The 20,787-nt window shown below is 39.3% G+C and overlaps 2 protein-coding genes across 2 annotated transcripts in view; both read right to left on the bottom strand.

Moving 5' to 3' along the window:
- Positions 1 to 20,787, bottom strand: part of LOC131316087 (probable LRR receptor-like serine/threonine-protein kinase At3g47570) — a 124,929-nt gene that overhangs the window by 19,338 nt on the left and 84,804 nt on the right. The gene's annotated exons all lie outside the window — the stretch shown is intronic.
- LOC131316147 (probable LRR receptor-like serine/threonine-protein kinase At3g47570) lies at positions 1,302 to 6,664 on the bottom strand. Its single transcript, XM_058345425.1, has 3 exons — positions 3,948 to 6,664; positions 2,733 to 3,166; positions 1,302 to 1,504 (listed from the first exon to the last, which is right to left on the bottom strand). The coding sequence occupies exons 1-2, from the start codon at positions 6,634 to 6,636 to the stop codon at positions 2,775 to 2,777; spliced, it is 3,081 nt and encodes a 1,026-aa protein (XP_058201408.1). The 5' UTR covers positions 6,637 to 6,664; the 3' UTR covers positions 1,302 to 1,504; positions 2,733 to 2,774.

Genomic DNA, 20,787 nt, shown 5'->3' with positions numbered 1-20,787 from the left:
CAATAAAACTTTCCCTTTTGCCGAGCAAGAATGCATTGCTATACCAATGGAAAGGTGTTAAAGCACACACTTTGTTCTTTAAACCGTAGCAGGTAATGTAACACACAAAAAACTACAAACCGACGCATGCACGTACTAGAATAAAAATTAACTAAGCTTAACACTTCTATGGGCAAAAAAGTCACAATAAAGGTAAAAATAGTAAATCTAACAACTAAACTATAACCATGATCTTCCTCTGGTATAAAATAAGAATTACTAGGAAGTTATCCTCCAAAGCATGTTTTCCATGTTGGTAACGGAGATTCCATGTCGATAGTTATAGGTTGGAAGTGATATGATGTTAAAGTTTGGGAGGATGTTCATATATGGTTCTATTCATCTGGATAACAAAACCAGCTAGCTGCGTTAACCTTGGTGAAAAAATAGTCCGCTCAATATGAGGTGATGGGAATTTTAAGAAAATCGGTCAGGAGGGGTAAATCGAAGAGACACAAACCAAAAAGCTATTTGTCGATCTGCTACCGCCGAAATATCATTGTCTATTTCTTCTGACGGGATCAATAATAGGAATATATAGAATCATTGTAGATGATGCTCAAGCAATATGGGTAATTGATATGACTATAGGAATTGGATACGATGGCGATGAAGGGGAGTGATTATAGTAGAATTGCTCAAATGAAGGAAATCGATGAAGAGCGATACAGAGCCATATTGGCTGCAGATTAATGGGGGTTTTTTCAAATGCTTTGAGGGGGTTAGTTTAGGGTGCTTTAGGCCTCGTTCAGACGACAGAAAAGGATGGGAAAGAATGGAAAAATCAACTTTTCTATAAATTTTGACTTGTTCAATTACCAAGATGCATCCTGCAAAAAGGTAGGAATTTGTTTTCCTAAGAAAATTTTCCCCCTCTCAAAACCACTTCCCTCCTCCCGCCTATATCACCTTTCCCAAACTCTCTCCTTACTCCGGAAGTGAGTTGCCATTTAATTTATCTTTTTCCTAGATAGTTAGCTTCTTGAACGTTTTGCTTTCCGAGAAAGAGCAAGATTTTTTTTCTTAAACATACTAGTTTTTCATCCCTTAAATTTTTGGCGTAGTTTTGGAGGGTTGCTTCAATTTTTTTCCTCCCTTCTATAATATGTTGAATATACCATTGGCTGTATCACAGCTTGCTCTTTTTCCTCTGTTCCATAAACCACCTAACAGAAAGACTACATGCAGTACCACATTAAGATAACACTGTCTAGAGTAGTGTAACAGATGCTTAACAGCACGAGCACACCACGGAATCCATAGCCTACTTAAACTACAGAATTCCTTAATAAGAGTAAAGACAGGATCTTCATAGCAAGCTGTAGACACAGTACAGTACATTTATTCAGCAAATTTGCAAACTGAGAGAACATCAAAGAAGCAGAATGGGAAATTACAGCACACTATACTACGTTAAGTCTATTACGTCAAGAAGTGTCTTCAATACCAACTACACATCAGAAACCTAGGACAAGAAAAAAAGTAATAATTAGATCACACATATGTTGGACAGAATATGATGCAAAGCATAAAAACAGACACATATATAATTAAGAAGCTATAGGACATTTGAAATTAGTTTTTCAGGGACTTGCATCAAATAAGCGACTCATGATACAAGGCGAAGGAATAAACGAAGAAAAAGTTGAAAGAATGACCGATGAAGCATTCGTTTCATTTTATAACATCAAATGTCAGCTGTCTTGAATAGAACACATATGTTGGACAGAATATGATGCAAAGCGTAAAAACAGACACATAGTTAAGAAGCGATAGGACATTTGAAATTAGTTTTCCAGGGACTTATATCAAAAAAGTAACTCATGATGCAAGGCAAAGGAATAAAAATGACTGATCGATGAAGCATTCGTTTCATTTTATAACATCAAATGTCAACTGTCTTGAATAGAACTCGTCTCCTTGTGCTCTAGCTAATGCTAGCATAGATTTTTTATCAAGTGTAATACTAGCATAGCTAACACCTATTTTCAAGTAAATGGGCCATACTTCTTAATGGGAATTAAGGGGCAGTTTTTCCAAGTCTAGGTAGAAAAGCGGGGCTTTAGCCTAGGATTGGCACTAGGCATGGCAATTCAACCCACCCCGCCCCGCCTCGAACATGTGATATATAAGAGAAAGGGCTGCAACAATATATAGGAGTTGGGGGTTTTAGCCCAAGATTGGCACTAATTAGCCCTTCACATCTTGGTTACATAATTTTTTGAAATTCTCTATGCTCTCAATCTTAATTCTCGCATTGCTCTGGCGCTCTAAATTCTCGCTCTTGCCGATTTTCATAGTGCAGGATGTGTTTCAAAGACACTTTCAAACTCGCCCTTGTGCTCGCCTTCTCCCACCCTCACGTAGATTATTTAACTTAAGTTCACATTCAACGGCTAGAGATGACGCCACGTTTATCATCACCTTAATCTGTCTCCCGCCACTTATCTTTCCCGCCTACATCTATCTACACCCTTTTTGTATTTATCAAATTAATTGGAAATTGAAAAAAAAAGAAAAAAGAAGACCAATTGTGACAATCCATGTTAAGTAGAATAGTTGTGTTAGGCATTATGTATTTAAGTTTCTACAGCGAAAACAAATGTTAGCGGGACTAGTGAAGAAAATCTGATGGTTTCAAAGCAAAATGTATGATTTTTCTCAAGTGACTAAGAAAGAGTGGCCCAACGTACCGATGATAACACTGCAGTTCTAGATCTTCTACCTCCACGTACTCAACTTCCAAGAAGAATGTTCTTTATCTTATGCAAATTGGTGATAACCTCGTTGATGCTCGGGCGATCTGTTGCTTGTTCTTGTGAACAGGCGATTCCAACTTTAAGTAGTGAAATCAAGCACTCGTGAATTTTATGACTGCTGAGAGAGCTCTGATTCCGAATGCTACTGATACTTGTGCTTGCCTCCCCCATTTGTCCTTGTGGAATCAATGTTTGGTCGAAAATGCTCTCCACTGGTTCAAGTAGGGTTGTCTTAGCAAAGTTGTGCAGAATAAGACTACCGGTAAACATGCTATCGGTCGGTCTCTTCCCAGTGACCATCTCCAACAAAAGGATGCCATAGCTATACACATCTCCAGACGTTGATACCGCATTTCCCATGCCATACTCTACAATACATTAATTAGTAAATAAACTTATGACGATGCTTGGTCAAAAATATATCAGAGCATAGTAATGTGCCTTGTCAAAAGATGTGTCATAAGACTCATAACAACATTAGCTTCTTGTGGTTATATAATTCGAAAGGGTAACTAGAAACCATATTAAGGAATTCTTAGTAATTTATGTTGAATAAATGTTGATGGCTCTAAATGCTCAAACAAGTCGAAGCTGTTGTTCATGAATTTTACTTAAACTGATTGATTTACCCAATAAAGACATTGAAAACCGTCTATTGCTTGGCAGCCATCAAAGGCCTTCACGAATCCAGTTGGTTGTATAAACAGATTCCAACTTTATATTTAGGGTATTGACAAATGACAATATACTGATTTGATAACAAGCAATGACCACTGCTGAAAAAAGAATTCATTTTCTTCCATTCTCTCTAACTGTTGCTATGGTTACAGCCAAAGGAGACAAACAAAGCTCCCTATTGCAATGCTAAAACTAGGATGGCTATATGTTGGTACATCTTGCCATGTGGGGCAGAAATAAGCACACTTTGTGCCATGTATAGTGTTGCATTTTTGTTTTGAGTGACATATTGGAAATTTCCATTGATTCTCAGCTGATGGTCAAATGACATGGCAAGGAGAAAAACAAAGAAACACAACGAGCTTTGTAAAGTGATTGATGAACTAGATTAAAACCATATGTCCATCAGCCTAAATACTATTGGCAGTGGTTTTGCGAAGGAAAATGAGAACTCTAAAGAGGTATATTTACCTGGAGGAGCATAACCAACAGATCCTCTCATGCCAATGGAACTTGATTGATTTGCAGAAGGCTCATGGGAGGTTGTAGGAAGGAATCTTGCTAAACCAAAATCAGCTACACGCGCAGTCATTTCATTGTCCAGAAGAACATTGCTTGGCTTCAAATCACAGTGAACTATTGGTTCCCAACAATGACGGTGAAGATAATCAAGAGCAGAAGCAACATCGATTGCAATATGAAGCCTTTGTAGCAGGTTTAAACTCCTTTGCTTCTCGTGCACACCATCTTCATTACCATTTGGATGTAACCACTCGTGTAGGCTCCCATTGACCATGAACTCATAAACCAGAGCTTTGAAATCATTCCCTTGATAGTCAATACTCAAACATGCCGTAAGAATCCTTACAAGATTCCGATGTTTGATGCTCTTCATGGCTTTACACTCGGCTATGAAACTCTTCAAGGCACCAGAGAATTGAAGGTTTAGAACCTTCACTGCAACAACTTTTCCACTTTGATCAAGAATTCCTTTATAAACTGAACCAAAACTACCCACTCCAATTAAGTTGGATAGGGAGAACCCATCAGTAGCTCTATGCAGACTTTGGTAGGACAATTGCAGAAATGAGTTTCCTAATAGTTGGAATGGGGGTACTTTTGTTGTCTTCCTAGACCAACAAAGATACAGAACACCCAACATCACAAATAGTCCGAGAAGCCCACATGATACCGAGAGTATTAATTTCCCAATTATAGTGAATCCTTTCCTTGTACCCTTTTTAGACTTGCAACTGCGCAGTTGCAATGCAGCTATGCCCCCACAGAGCTTGTTGTTTCCTTCAACAGAAATGGCGGTTGTATTCCTAAATACACCTCTTTCTGGTACAGCACCCTCAAAATCATTAAATGACAAGTCTAATATGTTTAAAAAGATGAAGTCATCCATGTACTCTGGGATTTGTCCTGAGATATTGTTGTGAGAGAGATTTAATTTTTCCACACCTCTCAAATTAGCTAAGGTTGGAGGAAGGTTTCCCCATAATTTGTTGCCACCAAGGTATAGTAATCTTAGTTTTACACAGCTACCTAGCGTGCTTGGAATTCTACTAGATAGTGTGTTCTCAGAAGCAAAAAAGCCTTCAAGATTTTTTAAATATCCTACTTCTACTGGAAGGTTACCAGCCAAATTGTTGTAAGATATATCTAGTCCCAACAACGATGAGATGGTGAAAACTTCTTTGGGTATGTTACCACTAAGGTTATTTTGATCAAGATATAGTAGCTGCAATAATTGACATTTCCCCAGACTTGAAGGGATGCTGCTTTGGAGATTATTTTGAGACAAACCAAGTTCATATAAAGAAGTTAAATTCGCAAGAGATGATGGGATCTCCGCATAGAAATTGTTACCACCGAGATCCAATAGCTTTAGCTTTTGAAGCTTCCCAATTTCAGCAGGAAGGTTGCCGCTTAGATGGTTGTTGGACATGGAAAGACCATCCAAATTGATAAGATTCCCTATCCCGGTTGGGATGCTCCCACCTATGTTATTGTCACTAAATATTAGTCCACTAAGATGAGTGGAAAAGTTGTTAATTGATTTAGGCAACACCCCTCCAAAGTTATTCTGGCCCAGAGATATACCCTGCAACTTGGTAGCATTGGTCAGTGAGTTTAGAAAGCTCAAGTCTTCCACTTCCCCTGTTCCTAGATGATTATGATCTAAAATTAATATCTCAACATCACGCAGCTTTTCTACAGGAGGGACTTTTCCTTTAAATCTATTTACTCCCAGGTCGAGGAGATATAGTTTGGTGGCATTGGATACTGAAATAGGTATATAACCAGTAAACAAGTTGATAGCAAGAACTAGGCGCAGAAGATTAGGAAGTGTGATTCCTAGGTCTGTAGGAAGGCTGCCTTCAATTTGGTTACTTGTTACCAGTAAGTGTCTCATAGAAGAGAGATTATAGATTGAGAGAGGAATGGTACCGACCAACTTGTTCACCCCTAATCTAAGAACTTCTAATTTTTTGCATCCACCAAGAGTATCTGGTATAATCCCACTAATAATATTGAAATAAGCAGCCAGATTTGTAAGAGAAGATAGATTCCCAAGAGTAGAAGGAAGACCTCCTGTTATGTTGTTGCTTCCTATCAGCAGTCTCTCGAGCTTAGTCAAAGAACCGAGCTCCGAAGGAATTTTCCCTGCCAGCTTATTGCCAGAGAGTTCTAGGGCAATAAGGTTAGAGCAACCAGATATACTGGACGGAATTTCGCCTGTAATCGAATTATTGACCACTGTCAATATTTGTAGTCTTCGCAAGCGGCCAAGTTCTGGTGGAATTTCACGACTCAAGCTATTGTTCCGCAGCCATAGTTCCCTGAGAAAGCTCAAGTTTCCGACGTGAGGAGAAACAGATCCAGTGAGCTCCTGATGTTCAAGTCTCAACACAATGGCCCTATGGTGTCGACGTTCACATGTCACGCCAACCCATTGACAAAAGTGGATGGATTCATTCCACGAGTTCAGAGCTCCGAAGGGATCACTTGTTATTGCAGCCTTGAATGCAAGCAAGGCTAGACGGTCAGTCTCGTTCCCGTGTCGGACAAAACTGGCTACTAGAGGAGAGCCAGAATGCAAGGACAATAAAAAAACGACGTGTATGAAAAAGAAGAATGGCTCTAACACTGCCATATCAATGTGGTGAATGGAATGTTAATGCTGAATATGCTGCTTGCTGACAACCTTGCTTAAATAGAGCGATGGTGTACTTTCATGACTTTGGTAGATTTAAAAGCGGGTAATTTAATATTGTAGTGGGTCCAATGGGCAATGGGTAGTTGTTTCCATGGTTTAGGCCTTGTTTCGCTTGACTTAGAGGGCCATCTTTTTCTTGAATTCTTTTTCGTTAGGACGACCCAAAAATTTACTACAAACACACACCACATGCAAAAGTTCACACACAAGATAAAATCGTAAGGTCTCAAGTTTGTTCACCATCAATAAGAGGGCCAGTTATTGCCATATCCCAGGCATAAGGGTAGACTAGAGAAGCTATGTTTGTGTTACGTAGGGGTGAGCAAAATAACCATGAATCCAGTCCAAACCGATCCAAACCGAACAGTTTGGTTTGGTTTTTTAATGATGTGGTTAGGTCTCGGTTTAAAAAAAATAGAAATCGTGTTAAATGGTTTGGTTTATGAATTTACGTTAATGGTTTTGGTTCCAAACCGATCCGAACCGTGTGATATATATATATACACACACACATATATAATTTGTTTAGATATATTTAATAAACTTAAATTCTTTATCTAATACTCTATTCCACCACCCTATTCTTTTCTTTCACTTCCAATATTAATTTCCTAAACTTCCTATTCCTACAATTTCATTACGCTAAACATACATGGTTTGGGCTTAGTAAAGTAATTTCTTACTTTTTTCTGGGTAACTTATTTTCTAATGTATTCTATTCTTATTTAGTTGGTTGATGTTAGTGAGTTTTGATGATTTTAATATATTAATTTCAATATAACTTTTAGTTTAAGTTATCTATGCAATTTTAAGTACTTAAAGTAGTTTATAGTAATGATATCTCAATTTTAAGCGAACCATGGTTTCAAACCGAAACCAAACCGCCTTTGAATGGTTTAGATTGGTTTGGTTTTATGAATTTTATGGGTTGGTTTGGTTCTCTAAATTCATAATCCGTAAGTAGTGGTTTGGTTATTGGATTACTATAAAACCAGACCAATCCAATTCATGCTCACCCCTAATCATTTACTGTTACGGACTTGCGAAGAAATTTACGCTACCAAGAAATACTGTAGTGGCCTTGGTTATTTATTTATTTATTTTGTTATTCTTTTTCTGTTTCATTTGCATGTGGCCGATATGTCAACAATGAGTAAATACCACAATCACTCTCTCTCTAGAGCTTTCAGCCGACTAGGGGTTTTGCAAGGGGGTGGGGGTCACCTCCGCCTCCCCCTCCTCTCCTTGATACTGCCACCGTTAGACTCTTCCTTGAAGGATCTCTGCCCTTACCTCCGCCCCCCCCCCCCCCCCCCCACCCTCCATCCTTTCATCGATCTCTAGCGGTTCTTCGAGGCGGTGTTATCTTAGATCTGATGGCTAGGTTTTACCCCGGAGGCTACGATCCAGTGCTTTCAGTCCATTCGATTCTATCTCTATTCTGTTTGGTTTGCCTCTGGTTCCTAGCTTCCTTCCCTTTTAAACCCTCCCAATAGGGGCATATCTGGCAAGTTTGGGGTTGACGAAGTGTCCGCCATATAAAAGAGAAGTAAATTGGTAGTTTTATTTACAGTATTTCAGTTTATTGTTTGGTTTTAGTTTCTTCCCTTTTGAGGAATCTCTCTCCCATTTTTGGGAGATTCTCGTTTCTCCAATCTGACGGTTTGTCCTGGTCTGGTTTTCTCAGATTTATTGGGTGATGGTGAAGGGTGTGTTCTGAGTTTCGGAGTGGTGCCAAGTGCTTGTTGTGGTCGGCATTTGTTGTGTCATGAGCTGGCTGGCGTTTGACTTCTGGTTTGCGAGGTTCTTGAGTCAAAACTTGGGAATCTAGGCCTCCTGTTTGGTTATTATATTCTCTTGGGAAGAATAATCATCTTACTTGATGTATTGAGCTCCTTTTTGTCAATGAAAGTTTCTATCATTCTGATAAATATAAAAAGTGCGCCACAATCAAATAGGAGTACCAATTTCACACTTGATCAATCGCGAGGGATCTAGCTAAGTGGCTATGAAACGAAAGGTCACAAGTTGTTCCCCTAAAGATTGCCAATTCGAATTTTACGACGGTCAAATATTCCAAACCTTGGGGCCATTAGAGGTATTTCCGGTTGATTAACTTTAAGGCCCCATAATTAATTGAAATACGCTCAAATTGACTGAATATCCAGTTGTTAAAAATATTCACCTTGAACCATCCCCAAAGCCCATTGATGCGCACAATATTATACAGTAGTACTCTAGAAAACTGACTTCTCGACCCCAAATCATTTCTATGTTGTGCTCCACACTTTCTGTTTTCGCTTTTGGTTTTTTAACATTCTAATGTCTTTCTGAGTTTCTCCCCATTTCCCACCTAACCCATTACCAATTGAACTAATGAAACTTCTTCTTCTTTTATTTTTTTGAATTGACTAAAGAAACTTGAATTGCCTTGCTTTCTTCAACGTGTGACACAAGGGAGAAATAAGGGTGGTGATAGGACGCCATACTGTTAATGCTGGACAAAATTTGATTTCGTCGGAGAATATCAGAGAACATTTTGATATATAATATACAAACTGAAATTACAGATGATAACGAACTGAAACGAATTAACAAAGTGAACCGAGTCTTGTATGAATAGTCTCCTTAAAACAGATTTGCCGCCTTACCAAGAATGTTGGAGGTAGCACCGACATTAGTCTCTTATAATAACAACGGCTAGACCAAGATAGTCGGACAACCATCGAAAACCGCCTTGGCAAACTCCCAAACAAAGAACAACACTCAAAATATGTGTCGATGTGTAGGGAATCCGAATTCTATATGGAGCATAGATACGGGTTGCGACATACAACCAAACGGTGACCTCTAAGTTGCCCATAATGAATGAAAAGAAAACCACTGGAATGAATTCTCCCAATTAATCTTACATCCTGGGGCTCATAATCAGCTGCATACTTAATAGCAGTGTCATGATTCGATGTTCCAAACAGGGGCCACCCTTTGAATGCCTTAATTTTCATTCACAGAATTCTGACAAATTCCAACAATTCTCCACATTTGGCACCGAGTACAAAGCACCCATAGAGGGGTGATAGAACCTCACAAATGGAACCCACACCCAAACACCCCCCCCCCCCCACACACACACACACACACACTCTCTCTCTCTCTCTCTCTCTCTCTCCTTCTCCTCCCCCATTCACCGCCATTGACAATTTTTTTATGCATCAGCTATTTCAACCCCTGCTTCATCAGTACTCCATCCATTCTAAAATATTTGTCCGGTCCGCAAAACAACAACTTAAAATTTGTGTGGCCTGTGATCCTTGACTCGAGTTCCTCCTCCTCTGGTTCGCCGATTTCCTAACCTTCTCGCTCTACTTGCACAGTGAAAGCATGACAAAGACCTGGCCGGGGTTACCCGGCAAGACCCTCCGGCGAGAGGATGAGAATGTGCAGAGAGTAGAGTGGGGAATTAGGGTTTAGGTCTATTGAAGCATGTACCTCACAGGGTTGTGATCCGTCAATATTTATAGAGCTTCCCTAACTTGCTCTCCAAGTACGAACATGTGCCTTGCACGAGCCAAGTGATGTTATCGTGACATCACTAGATAGATCTGGTAACCGTTTTTATATGAGCTGGCACGTTCCATGTGCGCTCATGTTTATCCTTTGGTGTAACCGTTTCTGCATGTGGAGAGGCATGCGTCACCGTAGTTAGCCGAGGCCATGCTTGGCCGAACCCGACAAGCGACCCATGAGGGGTCAGTGCCGATGGGAGTTTCCGCTCTAAAGGTGGCCGAGCTTGAGACATCGTACAGGAGGGCGGCCGAGCTTAAGCATACATCAAGAGGGTAGCCGAGCTTGAACATTCCTAAATGGGGTAGCCGAGCTTGAACATCCCTTAAGCCAAACCCGGGGTAAATATGATGTTTGATAGAAGGGTCTCGGTCTGGAGCCGAGCTCTGGTTTGGGTGCGGTGATAGTCACACATGGACAGTTACGTTCGGCCTACTGCAAAATTAGTACATATTTTTTCGAAAAAAAATTCAAAATTTTTAAACAAATCAAAAGATTTCATTGTACATAGTACATAGTAAATTGTTGAAAAAAACTGGAATTTTTCTTGACAAAAGTGTATTATTTTAAAGATCCCCTTTTACAGACCGGGCAAACATTACAAACATTTTGGGACGAGATGAGTAGTTCACAATTTTGTCTCCGGAAAAAATGGACGCTAACTGGTTTTTGTTGACCGTGCTGATTAAAGACTTGAGAGTTAGGGCTGGGCTATCGCGGGGAAGGGGTAAAGGGCATTAGCGAGGGATTTGTCGGAGGAGAGAAAAGGGGACGGAAGAAGCGGAAAACAGTGGTGATGGCTAATGGAGGGTTGGACGAAAATGGAGGGAAGGGGCGGTGATGTTGTCTGGAATAATGAAGGGGAAGTGAAATTATTCGGTGTTTCTTTGGATGACAAGGATTGTGTGGCCATTAATAATCTTGGCCGTTAGATTTTATAGTTGCCATGTGTCGCTTTATTAATAGGACCTAGGATTGGAGAGAAGCCAAACTCTAAAGAAGCCGCCACCTTGCATCTCCTCCTTCCACACCCCCCCCCCCCCCCCCCCCCCCCCCCCCAGGTTTTTACGCCCCAATGGGTGACGAGAGGGGAGGAATTTCTTCCCCTCGTGGAGTTTTTTCATCTCTCGATCTTAGATCCTGGAGGTTTTCTCTCCTTCCCCCTTCACCCCCATCCTCCTCACTAAACATCCATAGATCTGTCGCCCCTTCTCCACCTGTTCCACCGTGTAGTCCGACGGCTTGTGGAGGTAGTGCCTTGCAGATCGTGGTTGCCGGAGGTGTCCTCCCCAACCGGAGTAGGAGATCTAGGTTGGTGGATGAAGTCCGCTCCGGTACAGCGGACTCCGTCAGATTTCGTTGCCGGTTTTTCTCTTTTTTGTTCTCTTCTTTGGTGTCCCCTGTGTAGGATTTCTCTTGATTTGTGGGGCTTCTATCACCCCTGTATGGGTGTTTTTGGTTATTTTCTACAGTGCTCCGATTGGTTGGAGTGATGAGTTTAGTTGGAGTAAGGTGTATTCTTTGGGCTGACTACTCTCTAGTTTGGTTTCTTGATCCCTAATTAAGGGATGGCGTTTCCTCTTGATGTATTGGTTCTTGGATCTATAATATCATTTGTTATCGTTTTGGCAAAAAAAATATATATAGAAGCCCCACAAATGGGAACAAATCCCACAGGAGACACCAAAGAAGAGAACCAAAAAAAGAAGAAGAGAAAATTCGGTAACGAAACCGGACAGATTTACAGCCTGACTAGTGAACGTGATGTCTTGAACTGGTCTGCTGTTGATGTAAACCGAGACAATAGACGACTACCCACAGGAACTTCTCACAACGCAATCACTACAAGAAAAATTCAATTGGGTGACGAATGAAAATCGTCACAAATTGTATGTTTTTCGTCACAAATAATATAGGTGACGAAAAAAAATTTGTCGACTAAAGGTTGTCGAGGATTCCTACCTGGTGACGAAATTTATTTTTCGTCACCTATAGTGCCTTTTGATGACGAAATATTTCGTCACCAAAAAGTGAATAATTGGTGACGAAATTTTTTTCCTCACTTATTGTGCTTTTTGACGGCGAAAAAATTCGTCACCGATGGGTCACATTGGTGACGAAATTTTTTGTCACTAATATAAGAAATCGGTGAAGAAATTTTTCGTTGCGAAAGATATTTTCATATGGAAAAAGAAATCCATCTTTCTTACTCCTGCTGGGTTTCGAACCCGAGTCCCTTGAGTTTTTCGCGCAAGCTCCAACCAACCGCACTACACACACTTTTCAATAAATATTTGAAATATCTAATATATAACACATGTGTTTAACATGAAAATATATTTCGAATGTAATTTTGGACCTTTAAACATTAAAATTAACAATTTTGATAAACATGAAAGTTGTAGGCAATTGAGTTATTGTTCAAACCCAATTTGAATTATCTCAATCGGAGATTTTAGTAAAGAGTTATGTCCGAAATACATTTAGTGACAAAGCGCAATTCATAAATTTCGTCACGAAAGGTACCCATTTGACAACGAAATATATTTTTTGTCGCTGAAAGCGTTAAAATGGTGACAAAATTATTTTTCGTCACCAAAGTTAAGCATTTGGTGACGAAAAAAATATTTCGTTATTAAATTGCTCACATTTGGCGACGAAATATATTTTTTGTCACCAAATGATTATCTTTGGCGACAAAAAATAATTTTGTCACCTTTTTTAAGCTTTCGGCGACGAAAAATGTATTTTATCGCCAAATGGGTACCTTTAGTGACGAAAATATTTTTTTCGTCGCTAAACAGGCATAATTGGTGACGAAATTATTTCGTCACGAAAGTTATCAAAATAGTGACGAATTTATTCTTTCGTCGCCAAATATACTCATTTAATGACAAAATTAAATTTCGTCGCCACTTTTTCGTCACTAATTTTCATTTTTCTTGTAGTGAATTCATTTCTTACTATTGTGTTTGTTTCAGCAATGAACACCCTCTGTAAGCATTTTCTTATGAATTTTATCTTTCTAAATACTTGTAGAAGCGGCCTCACTAAATACTCACATAGGTGACTTATTAAGGGTATCCTGCTATAATCCACTTCATACTCAAAATATAATATTCGTTCGGTTCTGACCAATTTTACGGTTGAAATATTCGAATTTGGAAAATAATTTCACTTTATCACCTATACACACACAAAGCATGTCTTAGACACTCCAGCCACAACCAATTCCAACCCTTTGTGCTATTTGAGATTTGCCTGCTCATTAACTCTAAGATCCGATGTAAAGACCCGTATTTTAGGCCTATATTTTTTTTATATAATTGTGCGGCTTGTCGAGATAAACGGTGTGGATATATGGAATGACGTATTTGCGGAAGGATATAAAGATAAATGGATGAGAGGTGCATGTGTGAGTGTGTGGTGTGAGGGCATGGGATCATTTCCCCAACCTCAATTATTTCCAGGGAACATTTTTTTCCCCTTTTCAATTTTGCTCTCGGTTGTCTCTCTCTCTCTTTCCCCTCCCTCTCGGCTCTCCCTCTCTCTCGGCACACACCCTCTCTCTCTCCCTCTCCAACCCGGACTCAAAACCCATGGTAAATAACCTCCAAACCTTCATCCATTCACGTTGTTGAGCTTGAAATTTCGTGGGTTTCGCTCGGAGGAGGAGATTCGGTTGATTTTGAAGTTTTCGGAGTCTAGGGCTTGATCAATCGCTTGGGTTTCGATCGAATCACTTGAGGTAGGGAATTCTACCTCTCTTTATATGTTTTGTGAGTGATTTGGTACATGAATCGTGCTTGTAATGTCGTATTTAAGTTTGGATTGAAAATTCGTAGTTGCTGTCAGAATTGTCTGTTTTTCCTGGTTTCCTACCGGTAGGCCCGTCCCTTCTACCGGTAGAACGTTGTTACTTTACCAGAAAATCGATTCCCTACCGGTATGAACTCTTCACCTACCGGTAGAACGATTGAGAAATTCCTTCGTAACCAGCTCAAACGTACAGCAGCAGCTCAAAAGCTGCTCAACGTATCGAACTTCTACCGGTAGGAATTCCTAACCTACCGGTAGGTCACGCTCGAATTTGAATGTCGACCTTTCTGTTTCCAAGTTCTACCGGTAGGACTTGCTTGCCTACCGGTAGGTTGCGTGAATTGGAGTTTCTACCGGTAGGACTTGTTCACCTACCGGTAGGTCTAGGTTTTACCGGAATGTTAGCCTTTCTGTTTTCAAGTTCTACCGGTAGGACTTGCTTGCCTACCGGTAGGAGACTAGAAGTTTCACCTGCTTTCACCTGCTTATTTGAGCTGCTGCAGTATCTTTCAGCTGCTTTCCTATATCCTTCAACTCGTATGTCGAAGCTTTTCTTTGACTCTTATGAGTTTGTTTACGCATCATTCCAAGTGTTTTGGTGAGTATTACTCGTTCCTCACTTAGAGTGGCATTCAATGGACTAGAGTGAACATGTCTAGGGATTTGATGAGTAGTTTTGCAATCCGTTTTCTCTCTTAACTCGTAAGATTCTTAGATTCCCACAGTGCATGCTTTTACAGACTCCGAGTATAGAAACTAGATAATCGGGCATCGTAGAGTCTAGTCGTGGGTTGATATGTGGTATGCGAAGGTACGGGGGTGTACTTAGGGGTACGGTGAGGACGTGTGTATTTGAGTATATGCGATATGGTAGATTGTTGGTCTTATAATACCATGCGATTGATTAAATGGTCTTTGGATTTAATTGAATGAATGGATGTTTGTGAAATAGGAAGCGGAATGAAAGTGAATAACTAATGGACAGAGTATTGTAGGAATTTATGTATGGGCTTAGTACGTCATGTAAGATGCGGGTATGTAAACAAAAGAGGAGGCATGAACATGTATATTTGTGGAGTCACATAATGACTAATTAAAATTCAGTGGTATAACCGTTAAAGGGATGATGAAATTGATTATGAAATGATGTCGATTGTGAAAAGTGTGAAAGGTGACCCAAGTGGTCGTTATTGAGGGAAAAGACTCGGGGTGACCCTGCGCTCGAGGGAACTAGACCCGAGGTGACCCAACTGATTCATATTATTGGAGGAAAAGACTTGGGGTGACCCTGCGCTCGAGGGAACTAGACCCAAGGTGACCCCACCCGATTATTGTTATTGAGGGAAAAGACTCGGGGTGACCCTGCGCTCGAGGGAACTAGACCCGAGGTGACCCTAGTGATTATTTGATGGGAAATACCGGATTAAAGGAAAAGAAAGGTTTTGCAATTAAGGGATTTAATGAAGATCAATGTGGACATGAGAAAGATTGTACTATCATACGGAGAATAATAAGATGTTTTGATTTGATTATAGATAAGTGTGAGATGACATGAGTTTAATAATGTAACTAGTTAAAGAAGTAAACGGCTAGTGACATTGATGTGAAGTCTAGGACTCTTAGGCGATAATTCGCAGCTTGTTGGTAGTCATTTGTGGTATAGGCGTATCTGTCAGTACTCATTCATTCTCGGTGCATTGGTCATTCAAATTGCATATAGCTTGAGTTTAGAATTTTCTACTGGGCTAGTGTAGCTCAACCAAATCTTTCTTTTCAGGTTCGGATGCCGGGCAATAGATTGCATGCATTGTGTGCTTGACAGTAAAAGACTTTTGGAAGCTGACTTCACTGGTTATTTCGTCATCTTTGTGAAGATCTCATTTTGTTAAAGGTGGTTTTGTAACTAATTATTACTGAATTTTCTTTTGACTAAAGTTGTAATTATCTAAACTTAAGGACTTGTTTGTAAATTAAACAGGTGGGAAACTCATTTGGGTAACGTATATGATATGCGAGGTTTCTCTTTTATTGAAATGTATTACTTTATTATGTTGAAAATCGAGGGCGTGACATCCGATCATTAGTCGAGGTGTAAGCAAGCTGGCCTGGACATCCGATTATCAAAATAAAAAAATTCACATTTGAACCATGTTCAAGACCCCAAAGTCCATTGATGAGCACAATCACAAATTTTCCACCCCCTTTTTATTTTTTAAAATAATTTCCCATTGTGCACTACACTATCTGTGCTGTCCTTCACAATTGGCCAGCAAAAAGAGTCCATTCCATTGCGGTTCTCCCCAATTCCCTATTGGAATAACGAAACTTTAATTGCCTTGTTTTCTTCAACGTACTAACACAAGGGAGGAAAAAAAAATGGCAATTATTATTTATTGTTTCCTCAATGGTCTTCTAAATTCAAGATGTGCATTATTAGGAAGAAGAAAAAAAAAAAGAAGGTCCCCATTTTGATGCAAGGACCGCAAGTTTCACGCGCATTAATAAATTGCACAATTCAATTACAGAAAATCTTTCATTGTTATTTCCATAGAAAAATTCGGATTTGGAGAATTACTTTTACATTATCACCTTTACATGTACACACGAAGCGTGCCTTTAGACACTTCTTCCCACAACCCTGTTCCTCCAATACGAAATAGCACTCTTCTTAACAAACACCACTAATACAATTCGAATTGTCCTTGTTTGGTTTAAAACGAAACAAACAGAAGATAAAATCAAACCAAGAGAAGCCACGGGAAGTCACAGCAACAAAGAACAAGTGAGATCCCCAACCCTAATAGCGACTGCTAAATTAATTGTGAGAGTCTACGAGACAATCAAGCTCAATAACTCAACCAATACAAGAAATAAACACATTATAGGATAGAAAAAAAGGGGATATTTTAGGCCGGCCCAAAAAAATAGGCTCGGACCTAATTCAGTCCAGCACAAAATATTCTATACCCCCTTTAGTCCCGGCGCTACATTGTGGACAAAAATACCCCTCACGGGTCAAAACAAGCATCCCGGATCCTCTTGCGGGTCAACAATACACCTCGCGGGTCACGTTCCCGAACCCTCTTCATACGGCTAAACAAAACCCTCTCTCTCCCCAACCACTACAGAACCACCCTAACTCTACCGCTACAGAACCCTAACTCTTCCGCTCAACAGCGCTTTCTCTCTCGCTTGCTCTCTCTCTCTCTCTCTCTCTCTCTCTCTCTCTCTCTCTCTCTCATGCAATCGATCAGGCAACAACATTTCAATATGGCAAAAAAAGGTATGTACATTAAAGAATATCGAAAATCTATGCGAAATTTCTATGCGAACTGTAAAATATGTATATGAGAACCCTAACTCTCATAAACGTGTTGCGTCTATGTGAAGTATGTGTTTTCGAGTTATGTGAACTGTGTGTAGGGTTCTATGTGAACTGTTCTCGATCAGCTCCTTCAAGGAGGAGACTGGCCAGTTATCCTGCGGCGAAGAGGTCAGGATAATGAGCACTTTCGATGGTTTCACTTTAGGTTTTTCATTTTTGAGTTTTTAATATGAGAAATGTGTATAATACATAACATCTGTCTATGAGAACTGTGTATTTTTCTACTGGAACATTGTATTTTCCTATGAGAACTGTTTATTTTTCTATAAGAACTGTGTACTATACTTACAAGATTTGAACTGTGTATTCTGTTCCGAAAGAATACATTTTTAAAAAGTTACACATCATCATACTTATCCATGAGAACTGTGTATTTTCTGCGAGAACTGTTTATCAGAACAGTGTATTTTTCTATGAGAACTGTGTATTATACATGAGATTTGTCTATGAGAATTGTGTATTTTCTACTGGAACATTGTATTTTTCTATGAGAACTATTTATTTTTCTATGAGAACTGTGTATTATACATGAGATTTGTCTATGAGAATTCTGTATTTTGTACTGAAACATTGTATTTTTCTATGAGAACTGTGTATTTTTATATGAGAACTGTGTATTATACATGACATCTGTCTATGAGAACTATATATTTTTCTACAGAAACATTATTTTTTTCTATGAGAACTGTTTATTTTTCTATGAGAACTGTGCACTATACCTATGATGAGCCAATGTAAAAACTCTATCTCAATTTTGTTCATATATTTAACAGGGCACAAGAAGACTTACACACAAGATTTGAAAACTTCTTACGAGATCAGACCAAGAACACTAACAATGGAGGAGGCAGGAGTCATTACAAGATCGAAAACTCAACCTGACAGGCCAGCAACCTCCTTAGTTAGCCAATCATCACAGTACCCTTCGCAAACTCGGGGAAAGAAACGACAAAGACCAAACAGGAAAAGGTTGCCAAGAAACACCAAAGGCTTACCCAACAATCTGAATCTGAACCAGACTCCCCAATCCAGACCTAAAAGCAAACCCAACGAAAGAAACATTAGAGCCCAACATAGAAAAAGAAGGCCATGAAACAATAATCAAAATCAGAATCACAACCAGACTCCCCAACCCAGACCCAAAAGCAATGCACATTCAGGTCCAATGTAATAGGAACAGTGGGGCTATTGTCAAAACTGAACTTGAACAATGCCCACTTAGAGCTCTTGAAACAAACACCATTTTGGATGCTGATTGATGCCATTAGGAAAGGTAAGTTAGAGGAAAAAGCTTGCATGAAGCACGATAAAACCATCTTGAGTATCATTCAGAACTATGATACCAATGACAGCAAGTTCCTCATTGGTGGTAAGAATGTTGCCATAACAAGGAATGACATCAAGCTAATCTTTGGAATAGCTTGTGGGAGCAAACAAATAGGAGATTTGAACAAGAAGAAAAGAGATGTTGCATTTGCAAAAAGAAGGGGGATCCAGGAGGCAAGAATTGGTAGTAAAAAGATGAAAGACATGATCAATGGAATACTGCAAAAAAAAGAGGAATCCATAACAGAAGAAAACATCCAAGATGTAGTCCGCCTTGTATGCATGTTCATTTGCCTGACGCTGTTCTTCTCCACATCAGGAGTCACCATTGCATGGACATATGTGCATTGCATGGAGAAAATAGAAGAAATAAAAGACTACGACTGGGCACAATCCATTGCAGAGAAACATTGAATACATCAATGCACAAGTTCCATGGCAAACCAAGGGATGCAACAGGATGTGTGGTGGCATTGATGGTAACTTAAATCTATTTTGCTATAAGAAGTATTTTTGGGTATTCTAATAATTTTCTTTTATTCTAATAATTTTCTTTTACCTGTTTTTGCAGTACTGGATTTGTGAACACACGGATTTGATTGCACGACCAAAAAATGAAGCAATTCCAAGACTACTAAACTGGAACACCTCAGACCTGAAAAAAAGAATTGACGATTTTAAAGATTTGAGCAATCTCAACATTACGGTATATACACTAATCAAATTGCTTAACTTGGACACGAAAATACACACTTCTCATAGAAAATTACACACTTCTCATAGAAAAATACACACTTCTTATAGCAAAAACACAGTTCTCATAGAAAATTACACACTTCTCATAGAAAATTATACACTTCTCATAAATAAATACACACTTCTTATAGCAAAAACACAGTTCTCATGCAAAAAATCACACTTCTCATACACAGTGCTCATAGAAAAATACACGGTTATTATATGAAAAACACAATTCTCATACAGAAAAATACACACTTCTCATACACAGTTCTCAATAAAAATACACACTTCTGATTGTGAGTTCACATCTTTCAGGTATATGAGGAAGAACTTCAAGAAACATGTCAAGAGGCTCAAGTCCACGGCATGCCACACCCAGAAGTTGTAGATGACAATGACAGGGGAACTATATCACAGATGATGCAGCATACATAATCTCCTCAAAGTCCGGCACTACGACTTGATGAGATACACTTAACTGAAAAACAGCAAACATCTCCTCTTGTGTCAACATCATCTCTTGAGAAACAACAAGCAATGTTCTCACAATCACAATCAGGCGAGACTATGGTTCGAAATACCTACCAACCTCTGGACTCCATTAATTTCAGTCAGGGCCTGATTAAAGAGCACAACTAGATGGGTAAATTTTGTGACAGCTTACTGGAGGACAATGATCAAGTTATCATCAAGGATCTCCAGCAACAAGTCCAATATATTCAGAATCAAAAACAAATACTTGAACAACAAAACCATGGACTTCAAAAAGACAAGGATACAATGAAAAATGAGCTGAAGAAAATGCAAAAAGAACGGGATGCAATGAAAGAAAAGCTGCAAAAGATCGTAACTATGTCCAACACAATATTGCAGGCCCAAGAACAACACAAGTTCCTGATAGAGAAGACTGCAGTCTTGGAAAAGGAAAGCGATATAATGAAAAATCAGCTGCTGGAAATGGAAAAAGAAAGGGATTCACTGGAACAAAAGCTGCAGAAGATGGATACTGTCTCAAACGTTTTGAAAAAGGACAGTGATGAAATGGAAAAACAGCTGCTGGAAATGGGAAAAGAAAGGGATGAATTTGAAAAACAGAAACATATGATGCTGCAACAGTTTGAAATTGAGAAGAACAAAATCAAAAAGGCCCTTACGATGCAAATTGAATCCCTAATGACAAGAAGGCCCAGCTGCAAAAGTATTTGAGCACAACTGAACAAAGGCAAAAGGCTATAATTGTTCAAAACGATGCA

Source organism: Rhododendron vialii, chromosome 1a (assembly GCF_030253575.1).
Source record: "Rhododendron vialii isolate Sample 1 chromosome 1a, ASM3025357v1".
Classification (NCBI taxonomy): Eukaryota; Viridiplantae; Streptophyta; class Magnoliopsida; order Ericales; family Ericaceae; genus Rhododendron; species Rhododendron vialii.
Note: the sequence above shows the minus strand (reverse complement) of the source record. Positions and strands in the feature narration are given on the sequence as shown.

Bases quoted from the DNA above. Each gene is read 5' to 3' on its own strand.
- LOC131316147 (XM_058345425.1), bottom strand. From the start codon at position 6,636: ATGGCAGTGTTAGAGCCATTCTTCTTTTTCATACACGTCGTTTTTTTA. The intron at 3,167-3,947 runs GTAAATATACCT...AATGTATTGTAG, and splicing joins TGTTGGTTATGCTCCTCCAG to AGTATGGCATGGGAAATGCG.